General features: G+C 37.8%; 1 protein-coding gene across 1 annotated transcript in view; it reads right to left on the minus strand.

Moving 5' to 3' along the window:
- DNAJC1 (DnaJ heat shock protein family (Hsp40) member C1) overlaps positions 1-14,956 on the minus strand; it is a 205,854-nt gene extending 190,898 nt beyond the window's left edge. Inside the window, exon 1 of the mRNA XM_029954409.1 lies at positions 14,443-14,956. Within this exon, the coding sequence (XP_029810269.1) occupies positions 14,443-14,652 (210 nt within the window). The 5' untranslated portion in view covers positions 14,653-14,956. The remainder of the gene's footprint in view (positions 1-14,442) is intronic.
- Positions 14,957-17,436: the final 2,480 nt, after the last annotated feature.

Here is a 17,436-nt window from a genome sequence, read left to right on the forward strand (position 1 = left end):
GGGGAGTAAAAAGTAAGAAGGTGACTACCTGAGGCCACAGTTCACAAAATATTATGTATCTAAGATTACAAGAGGCCATGGTTTCAGCCCCACAGCTGGGACCAGGGTAAGCGACCTGCAGGTTGGTAGCTGCGTCTGCAGTGGCCCTAATATAACCTCAGGAGGGAGCCCTAAGCTGCCTAAGGAGGAAAAGCCACTGTGAGGCCCCTAGGGAGGGCTGCAGAGAAAGGAGAAACTCCCACTCAAGATGAACTTAAAAACTGAAAGTTTATGGAAAGAAATGTAACATTTTAGTCATGAAAGAGAAACTGTTTCTTCAAGCTGAGCTACCGATGTGCAGTTCTTTATAATAATCTCCAAGTCTAAAATATTTTTATATCACAATGACGGGAAGTTTGAAGTAGACACACGACCTGTACAACTGTACACGTGGGTCCTGCTTTAAGAGTCTATGACAACTGGGGACAGTTTTAATTCAATTAATCTTGTGGTCTATATTATCAAAGCTGGCATCCCCCAAATCATACTGTTTTCAACTTGTAGAAATTTTCTGTTGCTGACTTTGATGAGCCCAGTGAATCATAGCCATCTCAAATCATGCTAAATGATGGCTTGGATCTTCTCTAGGATGGATTTAGTACATATCTAAAGACCATGAAAACAAGAAGGCCCGCAAGGGTGCCTGTACATTTTCTTTTTAATAGCTTTATTGAGGTATAATTGACATACAAAGAACTGTGTGTGTGTGTTTTTAAATAACCCTACTATTGTAGAGAGAATCAACAAGTAACTATTTTCCTTGTGCATTTATTTTAAGGTATTTCAGTGCAATAATTTACAGGGAATATATATTCAGAGGAACTCCAAAGGAAAAATGCAAATGAAGCTGAAAGTAGACATAAGAATTACGATTTGGGCTTTAAAGAACGTTTCCACTGAGTACTATTATCCAAAAACGTAACAGGTTGTTTCATAACCCCACTGTCAGACATAAATAAAATGTGGGGGGAGGTGACTATCTGCCGGGAGACCTATGGATGAGATTCCCATATGAGCAAGTAGGTTAGATACTGCTGAGACCTCGTCCAACTTCAGGATTCTATTATTGGCTTTTTAATTTTTGTTTTTGTTGTTTTTTTCACTCAACATAGAATTTTTAACACCTCTGACCTCAGTGCAAGTTCTTTCTTGTGTCAAGATTACTTCAAACAACAATTGGTGGATATAAGAATCACCAACATTAAGATCTACTTATTTTCCTCAATTGTGTATGAAATTACAAAAGGTGAAGTAAAAAAGATCAGCAATTAGTTATTCAGTCTAAAAGAAAGCAATACTTGTTAGGAACTATGTAGAGGCAGCAGAGGCATCTAGTGAAACAGGAGACTTGGAATCCCTGACTGATATATAAAGAGCCAAAATACTGACATGTAGAAGTGCATCTAGAAATCTCCTTTGAAAATCATTTAATAAAAAGACAAAACAATCAAAATAGATGACAGTAGAGAATACAGTAACTATTTCACAGCTAGCAACGTATTTGATGGATGAGTTTCAAATTAATAGAAAGAATGGGCAAACTCGAGGTTAAAATTACAGAACATTGGTGAATTCTTGGTTAAAGCATCACTGAAGACAAAATATTAAGTTAATAACACTTGAAGAATCATCAAAAAGGCAAATCAGCAAAAGTAAATAACCAATTTGAATTAAACTGATTACTTTAAAACACCCTTGTTAGTAGGCAGGCGTCTACACATGGACGTTCAGTACCTGCTGTCCCTAGAAGAGCTGCATCGACTATTTAGATGGCCTGCATAGACCAAAGAAAAGAATGGGAAAGGACAGATAACTAACTAGGAAAGTGAGATTTAGCACAACTGGAACAATCTAAAAACAAAACAAAGCAACAAAAACTATGCTCAGTTAAAATGCAAAAAACAAATATGAAGACTACAAACTATGTCCTGATGAAATGGAAATAGTAATTAGTGATTGCATCCAAAAATATTTAAATATATCTCTACATAACAGAAATGCTAATTCTCTAAGCCCGTGCTTTCCAAAGTGGTAGCCATTAGCCATATTTGAGCCCTTAAAACGTGCTAGTACAATTCAGAAACCAAATTTTTAATTTTATTTGATTAATTTACATTTAAATGTAAAATACATTTGATTCAGTTACTGGAAAGCTTTTAAGTATGCTTGGAAGAATTTGAGCACATGAATCTACTTGTTAGCTGTACATTTTATGAAACCTCAGTGCAGATCAAGTGTTTTTTATCAAAATTTAGCATGTTAGTATACTAGAAGTAAAAATGTAAGATGCATACCAGATTTTTAAGGCAGTAAAAAAGCTAGAATGTGAACTGTCTCATTAATAATCATTTTAAATATGATTACATGTCAAAATATTTTTGATACACTGGATTAAATATATTATTAAAATTAATGTTTCTTTCTACTTTTTAAATGTAACTTTTAGAAAATACAAAATTACATATGTGGCTTGCATTACAATCTATTGCACAGTGCTACTCTAAGGGATCAGTGGCTTGGTAAAGTGTCAAATGCCAAAAATTTGAAATATAGGTCAGGATTTCTGTGTAAGATATTACCTATCTCCCAATAACACAAATATTACTTTAGGCTACTCAGAATTTGTATATTTATATATCCAAAGTTATTTGTATCCTCTTCACACAGAGGACTGGTACAAATTCTCTGAGTTATTGCCAACTATGGTAATGTTTAATGGTTACTCCATCATCCAGAATGAGTAATCAAGTACTGAAGGACATGAATTCATCAAAGACTTATTGATTCCTTTAATATTCAGATTTTCTCCCTGATACAGTAAGTAATGCTTTTGCATCTATGAGCGCTAAATAAGGGTCTTTAGTGTAGCAAAGATTTTAATAAGACTAATGTTATAGAACTATTATATTTATGTTTGTGTATGCACAGCTGTGCATGCGCGCGCACGCGCACACACAGGCTTAGAAATTTTCCCCTGGAAGACATCAGAACTATATGCCCTCACAGTGCTTTTCCAACCTTTTTTATACCATGGCATTTCGCAGAAAATTAGATTTGTAAAGACATATTGGAGTACACTGTTAAGGCCGCCCAAGGGAAAACATCATTATCTAAGCACAGTTGCTTGTAGCACACCAGTTGGGGCGCTTGGTTTTAAAGGTTCACACAAAACAGTGCAAAAATCTCTGACCCATATTTTATCTTCACCTGACTCAAATTTTATTTTTACTTATGCCTACAGTTGTGAAAATACAACCCCTCAGCAATTTTACTGACAATATCCAAAGAAGGCCACAAGATGGAGATAGTACGCCATTTCCATTTTTATTTGTGATCTATGCATTTTTCCACATTTCCCTCTCCCTATGTATTTCCTACTTTCCCATCTCAGTGGCATTTTCAGCACTGTCCCTGTCCCTTACATTTATTCTGGTTCCTCTGCCACTCTGCTTTAACAAGCTTTGTGAGAAGTATTATATGAATACTTGTTCTTAATATTAAAAGCAGGAGATTTATTTTCTTCTAGCTCTGTATTTTTCTACCTCTCTAAAAATTAAGATAAACTTTATATATTTTTCTTCTGTAAGTAAAGATATTTTAAAAATTTGCTACCCACAAAGTAATAAGCATTCCAAAAGTTGTTTACTAGAATATATTCTGTTTATACTTCATACTCCAAACGTCTCTGGAAATCTTCTTTGAAAATAGTCCTTAAAACAGTTTATGAACCTTACATTAAAATTTATATTCAGATCATTTTATCAGTCCAAACAGTATATACCCACACTGGCTAACCCAATTCAGTCACTGAACTGAGCTCCAAATGACAATCAGATATACCTAAAATCAAATCAAATCCATCTTAAAGACTTACTATTAATGAGAATAATCTGCCAAATATGCTGCAGGCTTTGAGGTGATTCAAAATAAGTGGTTTCAACAAGAGTTTGAGAGTTGGCAGCGTTACTGAAAACCTCTGACACTTTCCACAGCAACTAATTTCAAGATCAATCTAATTTACTCGAAGTAAAACCTCATAGGCTACTTCTAAAGGCATGATACCAAAAAGTCCCACGTTAATTCTGTGAACTACTGCAGAACTTGCACAGCATGGCAATCATTTAAACTTTATCAAATGTCTAAGCTAAAATGCTTTAAACACAAGAAGCCTATTTCCCTTCATAAATAAAAGATCCATTAAAAAATACCATAAGATATGATATAGTCAACTACAAGTAAAATCACGATTTCCAGCTATCCTACATTATACATACATGTTAACTTTCTCAAGTCAAATTTAGAAATCAAATATTAACACAAAACACTGCTTAAAGCCAGAAAAGAACCTAAATACTAATTTTCAATCTGTTAACTAAAAGTGTTGTCACTGAATATAACTAATAAGATTGCAATATTTGTTAATTCCAAAAAGTCAGAGGCTTCCTGGTAATGTATAAATGGGATAGCTTCCTTATCTTGGCCCATTTTAATGTTGTATGAATAAAGTCCTTAAAAATTGACTAGAAATAAGAAGTCTCTACCTTCTTTAGTAGGCATGTATATGTACCTTATGATTTCCCTATGATCTGTCTGGACCTTCCCAGTAAATGACAATGATCTTTCTGGTCTTAACTTGTTTTGACCACTGCTCCTTATACAAGCCACAGTAAAGTCTCATATAGCTTTTTAAAATTCTTGTGCCTTCAATAACCAGGACTTATAGGTGTTCCAAAATTTGTTTAACTAAGAAAAGTATTTCCTCTTAGAATTCTGGTGTTTGTGCTCAGTGGCATTTTAATATTGCTTCTTTTCCATTTTAATACTGCTGTTTATACTATGATACCCTTTATTTCTTAATCTCAGACTCATCCTCAACAATTACTCTTTACCTTTAACTATTTAAACTCTATTAGATGACTGTGTAGCTGGACAGAGCTTTACAGTTACTGCCTCACTGGCACTAAAATGGGTGTCTAATAATGAAACACATATTCTCTCTAACCAGAAATGTAGAATGTGGCATACCCTTGCTTTTGCAACATGCCCCACTTACATATGAGATTTCAATTGGTGGATGATATTAATCAGAAACACCTACTAAATGAATTAATAAATCCTAACCTTATTTAATATTTTTTAATGTTTTTATTTATTTTTGAGAGACAGAGCATGGGTGGGGGAGTGGCAAAAAGAGAGAGGGAGACACAGAATCTGAAGCAGGCTCCAGGCTCTGAGCTGTCAGCAGAGCCCAACATGGAGCTCGAACTCACAAACCACAAGATCATGACCTGAGACGAAGTTGGACACTTAATCAACTAAGCCACCCAGGCGCCCCTCTACTTAATTTAATATTAACAAGGACTGTAATGAGATCCAAATTCTAAATTAACTTTTTAATTAAATTCTAATGACACTCTTCAACAAAAATTTCAGTAAATATAAATTAAAACCCCAAATATTTAGTTTTTAAAACAAAATACTATGATGTTACTTAAAACAGTAATTTCAGCTGGGCTTGAGAAAAGAAGACCTTAGGGAGACCCTTACCACAGAGATAAAAGAGTTAAAAAAGAATCCATCAGAAATGAAAAACTGCAATAACTGAGATTGGAAAAAGGCTTAATGCAACAAACACAAGGCTGGAAGAAGCAGAAGAATGAATAAATGATATAGAAGACAGAAAAATGGAAAACAATGAAGCTAAACAAAAAAAAGAAAGAATAATTATGGAACATAAGAATAGGCTTAGGGAATTGAGAGATTCCGTCAAATGCAATAATATTCACATCACAGAGTTCCAAAAGGAGAGAGATAAAAGGGGAAGAAAATTTACTTCAAGAAATAACAGCTGAAAACTTCCTTAATCTGGGGAAGGAAACACACAAATCCAGATCCAGGAGGCACAGAGAATGCCCATCAAAATCAACAAAAGCTGGCCAACACCAAGACTTATTATAAATAAATTTGCAAAATATATGGGATGCCTGGGTGGCCTAGTCAGTTAAGTGTCCAATTTTTGATTTCAGGTTATGGCCTCATAGATTTGTGATTCTGCACTTAAAGTGGGGGGCCTGGCTTGGGATCCTGTCTCTCCTCTCTCTCACCCCTCCCCCACTCACGCACACACTCTCTCTCACACACACAAATAAACATTTTTTTAATTTGCAAAATAGAGTGATAAAGAAAAAAATCTTAAAAGCAGCACGACAAAATAAGTCCTTAACTTACAAGGGACAACCCATAAAGCTAACTGGAGATTTCTCAACCAAAACTTGGCAAGCCAGAAGGGAGTGACATGATATATTCAAAGTACTAAATGGGAAAAGTCTGCAGCCAAGTACACTCTACCCAGCAAGGCTTTCTTTTAGGATAGAAGGAGAGATAAAGATTTTCCCAGATACACAAAAAACTGAAGGAAATCATGATCACTAAACCAGCACTGCAAGAAATAATAAAGGGGACTGAATGGAAAGGAAAGAGCACAAGTGACAAAGACAAGAGAGGAAGAGTGAAAATCTCCATAAACAATGACAAAATAAGTAATAAAATGGCATTAAATACATCTTTATCAATAACTACTCTGAATGTAAATGTACTAAATGCCTCAATCAAAAAGGGTATCAGAATGGATTAAAACAAACAAACAAAGAAGACCTCGCTTTATCGGCTAAAAGAGACTCATTTTAGACATAAAGATGCCGGCAGATTGAAAGAGAGGGGATGGAAAAACATTGATCATGCAAATGGATGTCAAAAAAAAAATAAAAAAGCCGGAGTAGCAATACTAATATCAGACAAACTAGATTCTAAAACAAAGACTATAACTAAAGCACTGCATCGTAATAAAGGGGACAATCCAACAGAAGATACAATTGTAAATATTTATGCCTCCAACATGGAAGCACCCAAATATATAAAGCAATAACACACATAAAGGAAATAGATAATAAATAATAGATAATAATACAACAATGGTAAAGGACTTTACTACTACAGTTACATCAATGGACAGATCATCTAAACAGAAAATCAACAAGGAAACAATGGCTTTGAATGACACACTAGACCAGATGGACTTAACGAATATATTCAAAACATTCCATCCTAAAGCAGCAGAATACACATTCTTGTCAAGTGTAGACGGGATGTGTAGATCACATACTAAGTCAGTAATTAGGCCTCAACAAGTACAAAAAAGATGGAGATGATACCATGCATATTTTCTGACCACAATACTATGAAACTTGAGATCAATCACAAGAAAAAATTTGGAAAGATCACAAATACATGGAGGTTAACCAACACACTGCTAAATAATAAGTGGGTCAACCAGGAAATCAAAGAAGAAATTTAAAAAATACAGGGAAACAAATGAAAATGGAAACAAAACACAACAGTCCAAAATCTTTGAGATGCAGCAAAAGTGGTCTGAAGAGGAAAGTATACAGTAGTATACGTCTACCTCAAGAAGCAAGAAAAAGCTAATGAACAATCTAACTTTACACCTAAAAGAGCTAGTAAAAGAACAACAAACAATGCCTAAAACCAGCAGAAGAAGTAAATAATAAAGATTATGGTAGAAATTCATGATATAGACACTAAAAAAATAATAATAAAATAAAACAAAACAAAACAATAGAACAGATCAATGAAACCAGGAAGCTGTTCTTTAAAAAAAAATTAACTGATAAACCCCTAGCCACACTTATCAAAAAGAAAAGAGAAAGATCCAAATAAATAAAATCACAATGAGAAGAAATAACAACCAACACCACAAAACTACAAACAATTATAAGAGAATATTATGAAAATGTATATGCCAACAAATTAGAAAACCTGGAAGAAATAGATAAATTCCTAGAAACATATAAACCACCAAAACTGAAACAGGAAGAAATAAGATAGAAAACATGAACAGGTCAATAACTAGCAAAGAAATTGAATTGGTACTCAAAAATCTCCCAATAAACACAAGTCCAGGGCCAGATGGCTTCACAGGTGAGTTTTATCGAACATTTAAAGAAGAGTTAATACTTATTCTCAAACTATTCCAAAAAACAGAAAAGGAAGAAAAACTTTCAAATTCATTCTGAGGCCAACATTACCCTGCTACAAAAACCAAAGACTCCACTAAAAAAAGAAAACTATGGGCCAATATCCCTAATGAACCTGGATGCAGAAATTCTCAATAAAATACTAGCAAACCACATCCAACAGTACATTAAAAGAATCATCTACCACAATCAAGTGGGATTTATTCCTAGGCTGCAAATGTGGCTCAATATTTGCACAGTAACCCATGTGATACACCACATTAATAAAAGAATGAAGAACCATATAATCCTTTCAGTATATACTGAGAAAGCACTGGACAAAGTACAACATCTATTCATGATAAAAACCCTCGACAACGCAGGATTAGAGGGAACATACCTCAACATCAAAAAGGTCATATACAAAAAACTCAGCTAATATCATCCTCAATGGAGAAAAATAGAGTTTTCTCTCTATGGTCAGGAACAAGATAAGGATGTCCCCTTCACCACTGTTATTTAACAAAGTACTGGAAGTCCTAGTCACAGCAATCAGACAACAAATAGAAATAAAGGCATCTAAATCAGTAAGGAAGAAGTAAAACTTCCACTATTTTCAGATGGTATGACTCTATATAGAAAATTCGAAAGTCTCCACCAAAAAATAGCTAGAACTGATACATGAATTCAGTAAAGTCTCAGGATACAAAATCAATGCACAGAAATCTGTTGCATTTCTATATACCAATAATGAAGCAGCAGAAAGAAAAACCAAGAAATCAGTTCTATTTACAATTGCACCAAAAACATAAGATACCTAGGAATATACCTAACCAAAGAGGTGAAAGACCTATACTCTTAAAAGAATAAAACACTGCTGAAAGAAATTGAAGAAGACACGAAGAAATGGAAACATTCCACGTCCATGGACTGGAAGAACACATATTGTTAAAAAGCCTATATTACCCAAAGCTATCTACATACTTAATGTAATCCCTATCAAAATAGCGCCAGCATTTTCCCACGGAGCTAGAACAAATAATCCTAAAATTTGTATGGAACCACAAAAGACCCTGAAAAGACAGAGCAATGCTGAAAAAGAAAAGCAAAGGTAGAAGCATCACAATTCCGGACTTTACGTTATTTTACAAAGCTGTAGTGAGCAAGACAATATGGTACTGGCACAAAAATAAACACGTCTGTTTATTTTTCCTTATTCCATAGGTCAAAGGAACAGAAAACCCACGAATGAATCCACAACTATATGGGCAATTAATCTTCAACAAAGCAGGAAAGAATATCTAATGGAAAAAAGACAGTCTCTTCAACAAATGGTGTTGGGAAAACTGGACAGCAACATGCAAAAAAATAAACTAAACCACTTTCTTACACCATACACAAAAAGAAATTCAAAATGGATTCAGACCTAAATGTGAGGCCCATTAAAAATCCTAGAGGAGAACACAGGCAGTAACCTCTTTGACATCAGCTATAGCAACTTACTAGATATGTCTCCTGAAGCAAGTGAAATAAAAGCAAAACAAAATCATTAGGACTTTATCAAAATAAAAAGCTTCTGTACAGCTAAAGAATTTACCAACAATACTAAAAGGCAACCTATAGAATGGGAGAAGATATTTGCAAATGACATATCAGATTAAGGGTTAGTATCCAAAATATATAAAGAACTTATCAAACTCAACACCCCAAAAAACAAATAATCTAATCAAAATGAGTAGAAGACATGAAGAGACATTTTTCCAAAGAAGACATCCAGATGGCCAACAGACTCATGGAAAGATACTCACCATCACTCATCATCAGGGAAATACATATCAAAACTACAATGAGCTACCACCTCACACCTGTCACAATGGCTAAAATCAACAACACAGAAGAAACAGGCGTTACGGATGTGACCAAAGGGGAACTCTCTTACACTGTTGGTGGGAATGCAAACTGGTGCATTCTACTGTAGAAAACAGTATAGAAATTCCTCAAAAAGTTAAAAATAGAACTACCCAATGATCCAGCAACTGCACTACTAGGTATTTACCTAAAGAATACAAAAATACTAATTCAGAGGGATACTTGCACCCCAATGTTCATAGCAGCATTATCTACAGTAGCCAAATTGTGGAGAGTGCCCAAGTGTCTATGGCTGATGAATGGATAAAGATGTGAGACACACGCATACATATACACACAATGGAATATTAGCCATAAAAAAAAAGAATGAAATCTGGCCACTTGCAATAACATGGATGGAGCTAGAGTATTATGCTAAGTGAAATAAGTCAGTGAAAGACAAATACCAGATGATTTCACCCATATGCGGAATTTAGGAAACAAAGTAATCGATCATGGGGCGGGGAGTAAGAGAGAGAAAGCGAGAAACAGACTCTTAACTACAGAGAACAAACTGATGGTCACAGAAGAAAGGTGAAGAGGGACGAGTTAACCAGGTGACGGGGATTAAGGAGCGCACCTGCGATAAACGCCGGGTTTTGTAAAAAGTGTCAAATCATTAAAACGCACATCTGAAGTTAATATTACCCTGTGTGTTAACTAACTGGGACTTAAATAAGACCTAAAAACACAGTTATCACTTCTCACATCCACAGTATAGAACTCACTTTCACAAGTGTTTTGATGAAAATAAAGGTTTTAAAAACATTTATAACTACAGTTTCAATGCAAAATGGGCTAGAGTCCTGCTTCTCCCAATCAAAAGTTTCTCTTTTCACTACAACTCTTCTTCCATCTCTGCACATCTCTACATAAGCTAATATTTAAGTGTCTACTATGTACCTAACCATGAAGTAAATAAAGATACCATTTGTCCTAAATATGAGGCAACTGTCCACGGTTATAAGTTGGAAACTGGCCTAGTCGAGTTCTAACAGTCATGAGTCATTACGGTTACAGAGTTTAGAGAGTGACTGAGTTAACTATTTTAGATCTGGTGGAAAAGGGGATTAAATGGATGCTACATTCAGTCTCTATCATCCTGGCTTCTAGTTGGCATGTGGATATCACAAAAAACTTTTTATATTGATTGTCTCCAATGCTTTCCCTTCTTTCTCTCCTGAACGCAATCTAACCAAACTAAGGATCTCACCACCACACCAAAGCAGCTCCTGCTGAGGCAGCCAATGGTCTCTACACTGTAACATTCAACAGTCAATTCTCAGAACTCATTTTATTTTAATTACATCGGCATGATCACTTTCTCCTTTTTAAAATACTTTCTTTACTTGACTAGAAAGAGACCACCTTTTTCTTGGTTTGCCTCCTATTTTATTGGCTGTTCCTTATCTATCTCCTTTGCTGGTTCTCCCACATCTCCCTGACTCTTAAAGTTTGGAAGGCCCATAGCTTAACTCCCAGACCTCTGTTTTTCTCTTCTTATAATCCCTCCCCCTGGTGAACTTACCCAATTTTATGGCTTCTAATTACTTTCTAAGTGCCAAGGACTCCCAAATTTATATCTGCAGCTCAAACCTTTTTCCTTGTAATTCCAGACTTACATAACCAATTATCTATATGTCAGATCCACTTGAATGTTTGACACCTTAAATTTAGCACGCCCAAAACCAAATTTCTAATTTTCCCCCAACCAGACCTGCCTCTATACCCGTCTTCTCCATCTCAGTAGATAGTACCTGCAATTAGACAAGTATTTATTTAGTTACCAACGCCAAGAACTTTAGAATTATCCTCAACTTTTCCTTCTTATATTCTAGATTCAAACAATCAGTAAAATTCTATCAGCACTTTGTTCAAATTAAATCCAGAATCCGGCCAGATTGATGATTCTTACATTCTATACCACAATTATCCCTTTAGGTAACTAATGACATATATACAAACGAACCTCAACACGATAATCATTCTGAAATTTAAGTCAAATCATGTACCTCTTCTGTTCAACTCCCCAACATGGACCCTCAACTTATAAGTAATAGCCTAAGTCCATGACTCTGATCTCATCTCCTGCTACTGTCCCTCATGGCTCCAGCCATGCTGGCTGCCTGGCTATTCCTCAAACATCATGCAAGCTCTTGTCTCAAGGTCTTAGCATTTACCGGCTGCCTCTCTTGAATGTTCTTCCCCAGCTTGTGAATAGACTCACTTCCTTACTCCTTCAGAGACCTTTTCTGACCTCCTAACAATTAGATTTACTTCTTTGGCTGTTTACCATTATTTCCCCCTACTAAAAAGTAAGTTTCATGAGGCGAGGGGGTTTTGTTTTATATACCAGCCAATTCCCAGTGCTTAAAATTTAGCAGACACCAAATAAATCTGTTGAACAGACAACAAAACTGATGAGTGTATACCCAGGTTGCAACTCTGAGTAACCTATCTACTTTGTCCTGCTCCCTCACATCTGGCTAGTCACCAAAAGCTTGATTGGTTCTGAAAATTACACAGTCAGGACCGAAAAGAGGCTGCATTTGTCTCTACCAAATTCTGGTCCCCTTAAAGTCTTCCAAGAAAGTTAAGATTCAATGTAATGTAAAGAACTTGTTCCAATCAGTGTCTCTGCTTGGATAGAATACAATTTCGTCTGTGATTCCTTCCAATTTCAACACAACTAGACAGAGAAACACAGATTAAAGCAATTTTCAGGATCCTTCTTTTCAAATTCTACCTTCACATAGAATCTTCTTGATTATCTATGCATCTTTACTTTCCCATCTTTGCCCAAATAGTTAAGTGCTCTGGTTGTTGATACTGCCTAATTAACTCTGAAATTAAACTGCATGAAATTATAAATGAAAATTCTATGAGGGTACACATGCAAGCTAGATTATATAATCAAATGTTAAACTACTGCTACTAAATTTCTGTATTCTTTTAAAGGGACTTAATTTTCCATCAGTAACTGAAAAGCATCTTCAGTATCTTTGGACAGGTTATATATAACTCTCTACAGAGTTTAATCAATCATGATAAATTCTAAAAAGTATTCTTGATATTTAAGGCATTCTTAAAAGTCTTCAGAGTTATACCTTCACTGATTTGTAAACACTGTATCATCATTTACTCTGAAAATGAGGTATACTTTGTCTCTATGAATAGGAAGTGGCATCAAGTGAAGATAATGAATACAGATATTATATAATTACTTGCATGTAAGAATCTGAAGTGTGAAATGCTTACACTTTATAACTCTTACAAAAATGAAATCGTTAAAATCATGGCGCCATGGCAAAAGCAATTTTGTATTCCATTATATTTCATTTAAATGTACATTTCTATTTAGTGTTAAGTTCAACAGGTCATATAAATTTATGATAACCTATAGGTGAAAAATGTGCACTTCACATCTAATCACCTGAAGGGTGCGTTGATGACAATTATTGGTAAACAATGTTTTTTACCCACGTAACTACTCACGCCACTTTTTAAAGGGCTCAGTGAGATCGTATGAAAGTCTAAGTTTTTTACCCCATTATCCTTAAATCAGTGAAATGTCATCTTCTTCTTGACAGCAGGTTTCAGACAGAGACTGAATATCTACGCTCAATCACGACTCCCAAGGTAGAAGTAAAGATCAACAAACGGATCTTACAAGCTAGTCTTGAGCTACAAAAGAAAAGAAAAACAAAGAAAACAATCTTGGGCTATTGGTTGGGCTTCTCTTCCTGTAGCACCCAAAGTGCCTCCAAAGCCCAGAAAACTTAATAGCTCCCTCTAATCTAACTGCAGGACCAACACCGTGGAAGCTTCAAGATCCTCCAGGTTTCTAAATTGTAATACGAACCGCTATCCAACAGCCTAAAAACTCCAAAGTACGGTGCAAGAAAAACTTCTGCAACACGGGCGCCAACCAAAATGCATTCCTGCCTTCCCGGAAAGGAAGAAGCAAGGGAGCAGCTAAAATAAAAAGTGTAACCGAGTAGGTGAAAATTTAGGGGAGACATGGCTATTCCCTCCACATTCATGGGCCAAGAAAGGAACGGTGTAAAAGGTCTACTCGAACCACTCTTCCTCCTTCCTCCAGCACAGCTGGCTGGAAGGACCCTCCGCAGAAAGGCAGAGGCAAGAGCAGGTACCACCAGCCCAGGATGGTGGTGGCATCGTCCCTCTGTCACTAGGACCGGAACTTGAGAAGTGCGGCACGGCGAAGAGGAACTGGGGGAGGGACACAAACCCCGCGGCTAGGGTTACGAAGAGACCCTGGGGGACCGAGCAGAGGAGGACGGCCAGGCTAACCAAGTCCTGGCCGGGGCGCCCGGCTCCCTCCGTGGAAACCGGGTCAAAGCCCGCCCCCACCCCCTCTCTTCCGCCCCGACCTGCACGTTTCTTCCCCGGAGCAGCCGAAGGAAGCACAGCACTCGGGCCGGCCGGCGGCCCCGCTTACCTGCTCCACTCCGAGGAACTGGTAGAAGTTGAGCTGCACCTCCTCCACCAAGTCAAATAACTCCAGGTCTCCGCTCTCCCAGCCGTGTGCCGGCCCCGCGGCCGCCAGCAGCAGCAGCAGCAATAGTAGTGGAAGCGGCGGCGGGAACGGCACAAGCCGTCGCCAGCGGCGCCGAGGAAGCCGCGCCAGCCGGGAGCAGGTAGCCTTCATCGCGCTGGGCTCAGAAAGGTCACCCGCCTCGCTGTGCCGTCGGCCGAGAGCGGGGACGTGGCGGGCTGCGCGGGCTGTAGGAACCGTGCCTGTCAGTCAGAAGCACGGGCAGCCGCACCGGAGAAGCCCGCCCGGCGGCCCGCCCCAGCGGCTGGGCAAGGCAGGGCAAGGCAGGGCGGCAGGAGCCTGAGGACTCAGCGGCGGGAGGACGGGCGGGGCCGCAGCAGGTTCTACCTTCCGCAGACCCTCACCCCTAGGCCTACAAACACTGTGAAGCCAACGCCGGGCGCCGAGGTTGCCGAGGGGGAGGGGCTTCCCCTCGCTCCAGCCAATCCCAGGCCTCGTTTCCGGTGACATCACGTCTCCTAGCAACGGTGGGTGGGTAGGCGGGGCCGGAAGTAGGGAAGCCGGGCGCCCCAGATCCGGGCCTCTGAGAAATGCCTTTCTGTAGCTCGCGCTCACTGAGAAGCGCACAGATTAAAGCACATGGCATTACGCGGGTACCTGGGACATATTAATTATAAATTTCCACCGAAACATCTATCTTTTTATTCCCCCTCCCGTACTGAAAACCAAAAACATATTTGAAGACTGGTTTATTGATTATGGCCTCTGTTCCATGCATTTCATGATACTGCCAGCATAAAGTTATAGGAGACGGGGCAAATTTAGTGAGTAGTCCAGAGTGTCCTCTATGACAGAAGTAAAGCATAAATGGAATTTAGACCAACACAAAAACTATACTTGTAATGAAGACCTACAGGCATAATAACATAATGTAAGCAGCCTGGTGGAATTAATAATGGTCAATCATGGTCTTCCCGGAAGTGCAGTTTATCCACTTAGTCCGTTTCTAATTGGGATTTCTTTCCCAACTGAGAAAATTTTTTTTTAAAGACAATAAAGCTTAAAATCTCCTTTCTCTTTCCCACCAGTGTCTTACCTTCTAGTCCTATGTTGCTTCTGTTCAGTATGTTTTTAATGTTTTTCCTCTATCACTATTGCTTTCTCTTAGATGAAACCTTATTTTCTTAGATTTCTCACACTTCTCTTCCCTAACCCACTACTCTCATTGATGAAGTAGAAGGGAAAAACAACAACAAAAAAATGCTTGTATAACAAGATGCTTGCCCAGTTTTGAAAATTTAACACTATATTTTTCCTGTCTTAGACCTGGCCAGTTAAATTAAGCTCGATAGGCGAATGATAAAACTACTTTCACTCTTAGAGTAAGAATATGTTCCATAAAGGTTAGAAAACAGTAGGAAGTAACTCTTAAGAAATCCTTTTATTATTATACAGCTTAAACCATTTTTATTTATTTTTTTTGAATATTTAAACCATTTTTAAATAGTCATAAATAAATACAGGAATATCTTGCTTTAAAATGTATATGATTGATTCAACACATTTTAATTTCATCATGAGGCTTACCTTTGAAAGATACAAGAGCAGGGGTGTCTTCTTCTGCTAGGGCTGCTATAACAAAATACCATAGACTGGATGGCTTAAACAACAGACATTTATTTCTCACAGTTCTGGAGGCTGAGAAGTCTGAAATCTGGGTCTGGGTTGCAGACAGCTGCCTTCTTTCTGTTTCCTCACAAGGTGGGACTGGGGGAAGGGAGGGCGGGGAGGGAGGAAGGGAGAGAGAGGGGAAAAAGAGAGAAAGGGATCAACAGAGATCTGTGTTTCGTCTTATAAGGGCACAACTCCCACGGTGGGTGCTTCACCATCATGACCTTACCTAAACCTAATTATGTCCCAAAGGCCCCAATACCATCACATTGGGGATTAGAGCTTCAATGAATTTTGGGGAAACACGTTTAGTCCATAGCAAGGGATATCACCTTTTCCACAGGTCCCCAAAGCCAAGCACAATGCATGGCACATGCTAGCATTCAGTTAGTTGAACTGAACACTGTGGAGATCTCCCACCATTGCTCCCAGTACGCTTTTATAGCTTCATTTTTTGTAAGGTGAAAGGCATCTATACCTAGTCTCTACATTAACTTACCGTTTATTCAATGAGTAAAACATCTAAATAAGATGAAAGTAATCATCTTAAACATTACTTTTACACAATATCTCAACATTCATCTTTTCTCCTCATTTGATCGTTGGATTAAGTGCAATACAACATTTGAGGCAGGAGTACCATTTTGCCACAAATCTAGGATTCTTGCCCTGATCTTTTAGCAGACGGTGTAGTGTTTCCTCCTTGAGCTCTTTTACCTTGTCCAAGAACTGCAGGGACTCACTCCATCTCACTCCATCTAAAGAGAATCACTTCTCTTTCCTCCTTTTTGAATTGCAATCTGTTCACTACAGCACTGCTAATGCTTCTCACTCCAGAAGCTTCATTCTGCTCAGTCCCAATGGCACTTGTCCATGCTGAAATGATATCCTTACACATGTTCTAGTCCAGGTCTCTGCAAAGACCACAGTGATATTCACATTTAGACTTCCAGTCTGGCATCTCCACAAGTCCCCAAAGGACAATGCAATTGAATAAATTTTTTTGCTGAGGCCCGGACTAAGTGAGCTGATAACTGCCAGCTATATTCTTCTCTGATGACATTTACTGACTCTGAGCTTGGACTAATGAAGTTAGGCCTGGGCAGAGGGACTTTATACAGGAAAAGAGAGATCAAGGAAACATTTAATATTTAGTCATATGAATTGTGTAATGGATTAGAAATATAGAGGAACTCCAAGCATACACCCAAAATTTTCCACAGGACATTTGCTGAATTTTGGGGTGGTGCAAGAGGCTGAAGGGTT

The sequence above is a fragment of the Suricata suricatta genome, chromosome 10, assembly GCF_006229205.1.
Source record: "Suricata suricatta isolate VVHF042 chromosome 10, meerkat_22Aug2017_6uvM2_HiC, whole genome shotgun sequence".
NCBI classification, from domain to species: Eukaryota; Metazoa; Chordata; class Mammalia; order Carnivora; family Herpestidae; genus Suricata; species Suricata suricatta.